Source organism: Alligator sinensis, unplaced genomic scaffold (genome assembly GCF_000455745.1).
Source record: "Alligator sinensis unplaced genomic scaffold, ASM45574v1 scaffold550_1, whole genome shotgun sequence".
Lineage (NCBI taxonomy): Eukaryota > Metazoa > Chordata > Crocodylia > Alligatoridae > Alligator > Alligator sinensis.
Genome location: NW_005841980.1, coordinates 2,690,089 through 2,696,876, shown reverse-complemented (window position 1 = coordinate 2,696,876; position 6,788 = coordinate 2,690,089). Strand labels below are relative to the sequence as shown.

Sequence of the window (6,788 nt, the reverse complement as noted above, 5' to 3'; positions counted from 1 at the left end):
TTCTCCAGCAGCCCCACCCCAGAAGCCGGGGAGGATAAATGAAGCCGAGAGCTCATCCTCTGAGTCCAGCGAGGATGAGGAGCAGCCTTCACAGGTACCATGTCCTCCAGGCTGGAGTCTACTGGCCCCTGAGGAGGGAGTGGATGCTTATGAACAGATTTGCCCCAGGCAGGAACGATTGCAGCTGCCTGCGGAGGTGTTGAATGAGGGGCCTGTGCAGTCCCAGCCGTGATGTGTCCATTGGGGAGAAAACTTTCCCTGGTACGGGGAGGCAGACAAACCCCACGGGGCTCACTCCTGCGGCTGCACCGTAGCGCCCAAGGAGAACCTGGTTCCCTGCAGCGCTGAAGCAGTTAAACCAGGGAAACCATGTCATACCTTGAGCAGCCACTTTTTAGGTAGCCTAACCCATGCCTAAGTCATTCATCCTCCCCTAAAGTGGTTGCCTGGGGCCTGCAGACCATCTGTGACCCATTAGCTTTGCCTGCAAGCCTAGGCCTTTGCTGACAGGCCAGAAACCTCCCCTGCATGCCTGCATGGGGGGGGAGAGCAAAGGCGAGTGTGTTGCAATCAGCTGGATGTGCCATAAACGTATCAATCATATACACAACCTCTCCCCAACAGCCTCACGCCATGCCCTGCCCCTGCGAGACTGCCTGGGTGTGTGGCCAGAGGAGGGGTCCCCTCCGAGCCTGGGGTGCAGGGATAGAGACTCGTTCCAACACCCTTGTCCTTGTCGTGCAGCTTTGCCTGCCGGCACCCCAGCTCACGCCCTCCAGCTGCAACTGCACCATGGCATAGAAATAGTGTAGGCCCTGGGGAGCCTGCCTGTGTGGAGGTCCATGCCTGGTGCAGTTGGGGACGGTGTTTAAAATGGGCCTGGTTGGAGGCCAGAAGGTATGATGAGCCCAGTATCTTTGTGCGTCTCACCAAGTATGTATGTGCGCTCTCCAGTCCCTCCTAGCAGGGTATCCCGGCCTGATGAAAGCCACCGTGACTTCAGAAGTACAGAAGGCAGGGAAAGCGGTTGCGGCTGTGGCTCCAGCTCCAGCTGATGCTCTTGGGAAGGCAGCCCAGGCTGACATCTCCGCGAGCGAGAGCAGCAGCGACTCGGACACAGATGTTGAGAAGACCCCGGCCCCACAGAAAGTGGGTGAGTCCAGGCGGTGCTAAACTGGGCTGGGGAGAGGAGGCTAAGACTCAGCTCCCAAATGTCAGCAGCTGCAGAGGGGGCTCCTAATGCCAGGGTAGCTCGGGGCTCCTGCCCGACAGTCGCGTCCTCTCCGGTGGCAGGTAGAGGAAGCCCTGTCAGCTGGAGATTTTTGAGGGTGGAGAACGGCACTTCGGAGACCAGCCTGCCCAGGCCAGAGCTGTGCCGGGAGGCCTGGTGGGTCTGCTTCCACGCCGAGTCCAGGTGAAAAGCGACCCAGGCATCCTCGCGCCCATCCTCCGCTTGGGCGAGGCACGGTGTGCTGCTGCCCCCTGCTGTCCACCTCGAGAGACGTGGCAGGCCGTTCCACGGGGCTCGCACGTCCCTCGGGCTGGCTGCTCGAGAGGCTGGCAGCTCGCGGGGCTTGCGTGTGCAAGGGGCTCTGTGTCCTCCCTTGCAACAGCAGCGTGCAGTGCACCTAATAGTTAAACCTAAGAAGCAAGTAGCAACAAGGGCCCTCTCGCGGTGAAAGGTGCGACCTTAAATACACGTCGCTTGGAGCACTAATAAAAAAAAAAAAAAAAAAAGCATTAACACCCAATGATTCAGGCTGACTTCAGACTCGCGGCCCCTCTCAGAAAATGTCAGCTTGGTGTTCACTCCTTTTGTTAACCACAGGATAAAAAAAGTAGAGCAGTTCTTCTGTTGCAAAGAACTTGGCCCACCGCAGGGCAGAAGGGTTTCCTAGTTGAAATATCTTGGTTTATCTTATGAATCCTGTTTGCACAGCCTTGACCGGCACCCTTGAAAGGATCTCGAGGCACCCCGGTTGAGATGCAGCAGTCTATCTAGTGCGTTCCCTGCTAATGCAAATGCAAGCTCGGCGCTCACAAAAGGCAGCGATTCATGGCACTGCGCTGACGTGGGCACTGTTCACGCTGCCTGCTAATGTGCTGGGGGCTGCAGCCGCAGTTCCTGGGCCTTTCTGATTTTAGGGACTCAAAGTGCTTTAATTGCTCTTCTAAAAAGCAATTAAATTGCTTTTTAGCAATTGCTCCTCCCACTCGCTGAGCAGCAGGAGGAGCCGACTGGCCTTTTCCTTTGTGACTCAGACCCCGACACGGGCGCACGGAGGTGATGCGCTCCCCCGTGCAGACTTATAAAGCCCTTTGTGCTTCTGTGTCTGCGGTGATTTGTTCCTCGGGCTGATTCAGACATGCTGCCTTGTGGAGTTTGCTGTGCGGGAGGGCCGGGGGGGGGACTTGGAGGGGTCCCGGCCTCTCCTTGGGGTTGTAAATAAACCTCCCTGAGTCATCGTGTCATTAAACTTGGCTCCACAGGAGGAAAGCCGCTGTTGTCTTCTGGGCAAGAACCTATCACGCCAAAGGTGGCTTCGGGCAAGGCAGCTGCAGCAGGGAAAGGGGGCCATGGAGGTGCCGTTTTGAAACCCGCCCTTGCCAAGAAAGCCCTGGCAGCACCGCAAAACGACAGCGCTTTGAAGGGGACGCCAACAACCATGTCCCCCTATGCCCTGCTGTCTGTATCCCCCTCGGATGGGGAGAGCTCCAAAAGCGAGAGCGAAGACGAGGCTACCACAGCCGCCAAGGTCCCGGCTGGCCCAGCTTCAGGGGAGCCGGAGGGGAAGAAGACAGCGGGCAAACAGAAAGCCAAGGGGGCGCCAGGCAAGGCTCCGAACACACCCCAGAGTGGTGACAAGGAGAATAAGAAACAGAAGAAACCCTCACTGAAGCGGAAGCTGGAAGCGGAGGATGGAGGCCTTGGTGCCATGGGTGCGCCCAAGGAGAAGAAGCGAAAGAAGCAGAGTGGCCTCGAACCACCCAAGAAGAAGAGCAAAAGGGCAGATGGTGCCAAGAAGTCGCTGGGCAGCAAGGAGAAAAAGAAATCCAGCAAAAGTAAGAGTCTGGTGGCAGCTACTGATACAGGGTCCCCCCAAAGTGCACCCCACTTCCCCAGGGCGGGTAGGGCTGGGTCAGCCCTGGGGGCAGGCATCATCCAGCAAATAAACGGCACTCCAGATAGCGCTTGGCTGCTATTCCTCGCTCTCCCTTCCAGTGTCTGAGGCACTCACGGTACTGGGGCTGTTTGAGCCTGAAGGCTGGTGGCAGCCGGGGAACTTGCATGCTTCATGCCCTCTCCAGAAATCCCCTGTGTCCTGCCCATATGTACAGGCTCCCTTTTTCCCCTAGACATGCATAAAAGCAGCATGAGGTTGCCTGGTTTGGCACCCGTGCTCTCCCCAGGTGGGGCAGGAGCGCTGTCACCCTGCCTTTGCTTTATTACAGCACCACGGCGAGGGGTGGAAAGGGCTGAAGGCAGCTTGGTGCCGTTAGCACAGTGGGGGAGACTGGAGCTGGCTGGGCACGTGGTGCTCCTGGTTAGAAGAGAGATTCCTGCCCCTTCCACCTCTCATGAAGGCTTTGTCTTCTGTTCCACCCTCCTTGTTCGGGCGACGCAGCCTGCATGGGGGTGGTGGGTCGGGCATGGGTTTGGGGTCGTCCCGGCTTGCTGGAAATAAGAACATTGAAGCTTGCTGGTGTTTGAACCAGAGCAGCAGTTGAGCCAAGTCTGTGCAGTGCCGCTGTCCTCCCAGCTCTGCCTTCCTCTCACTTGCCTCTGGTGCTTGGAAAACCACTCTGCTGTCCCTCTCCAGGGGTGGCTGATGGATGGTGCTGGCCGCACATGGTCCTGGCTGTGTTGCATGGGTGGGCTGAGGGTTTCCAGACCACTGCTGCCAGCTGTAGACCCAGCACCGGAGACACCTGCATCGTTTGCATGTGCTGCGAGCAGTTGTGATGGGACGGGGTGCTCAGAGCTGCAGCTGCTTCATCCTAGGTGTCCCCCGGGTGGGCCGGAGCAGTGGGATAAGTTGGTCCCCTAGGGACAGGACTGGGCTGTTACCACCACCATTTTCTGCCCTGCAGGGGTGGGTGAGCTGCCACCCAGGCGGTGACCCCTTTTCTGAAAATGCCCAGCCTTGTTCCTCACTGGAGGAGTCTGATCTGGGTGACAGCTCTGACCCCTGGTCCCCTCTCTCATGTGGTTTCTTGTCCTTTCTTCCCTTTTTTTAGAAAAGAAGGCTGCAAAAGACAAGAAGAAGAAGAGCAAGAAGTCTTCTGGGCTGGAGCTAGGTGCAGATGGCTCTTCTGTCCACAAGAAGAAGAAAAAGAAGGTGGGTGTGAATGTTGTTCCTGTCCGGCACAAAATGGCTAGTGTCCCAGGCTGCCCGGACAGAGAGGCGAGGGCCAGTCTGGCTGCTCCAAGTCATGGGGGAGACACCTCTGCTGGGGAAGGGGTAGAGGAGGCTAAAGGTGGCCTGGGAGACCATGTTTTGGATGCCCCCTGAGCTGGTGGGATAGCTGGGGTAGCTTTCCTCTCTGTCCTACCCCACCATATTAGCAGTGCGGGGGAAGGCTCTGCTCTCCAAACTGTCCTCTCTCCTAAGGAGAGAAGTGTAGCTTTGCTCGGTGGGGCTGCCAGGCTTGTCCCCGTCACCAGGTAGCAGGTGTGGGGCGGGGGGTGGAAACCCCAGCAACCCTTCCTGGCTTGCTTTGCTATTTCTAAGAGAGGAGGCTTCTGCTGCCCAAAGCTGGAGGGGGCAAGGGAGATGCGGAGAGAGGCTGGACAATGTGGGAGCGATGAGAGCAGTGTCTCTGGACCACTAGAAAGCTCGTCTATCCCAGCCCAGAGAGCTGATGGAGGGGGAGAGCTGGGGGGATGCAAAGAAGCCTCCAGTGGCCGACACACTGTGGGACTGGCCCTGCAGGGTCCTCTGCATACAGCGCTTGTGCACACACAGCCTGTGAAACCATCATCTCTCTCTGCTTCCTCTTAGAAGAAGAAAACCTCCGAGCCAGCGGGATCCTTGTGAGGAGGTACGTGTCCCGTGGGGTTGGCCCTTCAGTGTTGAACTCCAATAACCCAAAGCCTGTGCTTTTAAAGACTCGTGTTTTGAGAACTTGCCCTTCAGGCAAGCAGCATTGAACCCAACAACCTCAGAACAGGCAGAGGCGCGTGCACGTGCACGTGCACACGTTTCTCTCCGGGAGGGCTGTGCTGTGCTGTGCTGTGCTGGCAGACGCATGTTCCTAATTTTGCTCCCCATCCCTCCCACTAAAAGCCACTGTCCAAACTCCCTGTGGCCAGAGTAGCTGGATGGTTGCCTTCTTCCCCCTCCTTGCATTGTACTTGGCTTTAGCTGGATTCACAGGGACTGGGCCAAAGCCAAGCACTGCTTTGCAAGCCTGCAAGGGTGAAGCAACACAGCCTTTGTCTGGCTGAGGTACGGGCAGCTTAAGAGCTTGTGAATTTTTATTTTCCCTTTTTGCTCCCTGAACGGAAATCCCCAAGCTCTTAAGCTTATGGTTCCCACAGGCAGCAGGAGTGCAGTGAAGTGCGTCTCCCCTCCTAGCTGTCATGCATCAGCCTCAGCTTAAGCTGCAGGTCCCATGACCTCCCCCCTCCTCCGCAGCTTCTCGCCCCACCAGTTCTGCCGAGCTTCTGGCACCCTTGGCCCAAATGGTGTCGACTTGCCCCTGCTGCTTTGGAGAAGCCTGCAGACAGGCTCTTCGGAGAAGGGAAAGCAGCTCAAGATTTCCCCCTCGGAGGCAGCATCAACATCTCTGGGAGTGAGGGGTTAAGTTGTCCGTATTTTTTTGATTGTCCCCCCACTTTGGTCAGTGGACTTCCTGCCTGACCAGGCAAGGCTAGGGAGGTTGCAAGGGTAGCACGTGGTCTCCTGGCGGAGACAGGGGGTGAGTTGTACCCCTGCTGCTGCCTGCGGTGGCCCATTATATGAACAGGTTGGGGTTTTCCATTCCTCTTGCACAAGGGCCCTAAGACCCAGAAGGAAAATCCAGCACAAAATTCAAAGTAAAGCAACTGCTTTGGAGCATGCATGGAAGGGAGGGGAGCTTTCCGTCTCTTGGCCAGCATTAGGCTCCCCCAGCTTCCGACTATCGTACGACCGCTGGGTGGGGGGGGACGAGGGATGGTGCGTGGCTTTGGGTGAGTTGGCTGCTCATTGTGGGACTGGGATGCGCACGTTCCCCCACCTCCTTTAACTCGCGTTTCTCTCTTGTGCCTAAAGCGCTGCCCGCCCCGTGACTGCCGACGGTGAATGAATGGAGAAGCGTGGAAGTCGGAAAAGGGAAGCCCAGCAACATGAAAACTGGTTTTTTTGGGGTTTTTTTTTTTTTTTTTAATCCTTTAAACTTCTAAATTGTAATTTATAAGGTCTTTTAACTGTGACTTGTAGAGCCGAGTGTTGCAACTCTGCCACCAACGCTTGGCTGGGGACAGAAGAAGAAAAGCTGGATGTCTTTTGCCCCGTTCCCGAAGGCCCCCGTCAGCCATTGCACTATTCCCAGAGAAGGAAGCAGCCCTTGAGAAGGACGAGTAGCGCTTTCCCCTCGTGGAGGAGACTATGGCTTCCCCTTGCTGAGAGGATGATGCAGCTGTCTTGCTCCCCTCCCTCCTCGCCCCAGAGCTCTATTTTTCAGAGGCAACTTCCACTCCTTGTGCGAGGGCCACGTCTGTCTTTTTTGCTACCTACTGAAACATGGTTCTTTTTTGGGTTCACTTTTTATTACAACTAAAAACAAAAATGAGAGTTCACTAG

General features: G+C 56.6%; 1 protein-coding gene across 1 annotated transcript in view; it reads left to right on the top strand.

Annotated features, from left to right (window-relative positions):
- The window catches only part of TCOF1 (treacle ribosome biogenesis factor 1), a 40,644-nt gene extending 33,857 nt beyond the window's left edge, over positions 1–6,787 (top strand). The window contains exons 14-19 of the mRNA XM_025200966.1: positions 8–94; positions 955–1,153; positions 2,491–3,064; positions 4,240–4,340; positions 5,004–5,043; positions 6,258–6,787. Of these exons, the coding sequence (XP_025056751.1) occupies positions 8–94; positions 955–1,153; positions 2,491–3,064; positions 4,240–4,340; positions 5,004–5,043; positions 6,258–6,291 (1,035 nt within the window). The 3' untranslated portion in view covers positions 6,292–6,787. The remainder of the gene's footprint in view (positions 1–7; positions 95–954; positions 1,154–2,490; positions 3,065–4,239; positions 4,341–5,003; positions 5,044–6,257) is intronic.
- Position 6,788: the final 1 nt, after the last annotated feature.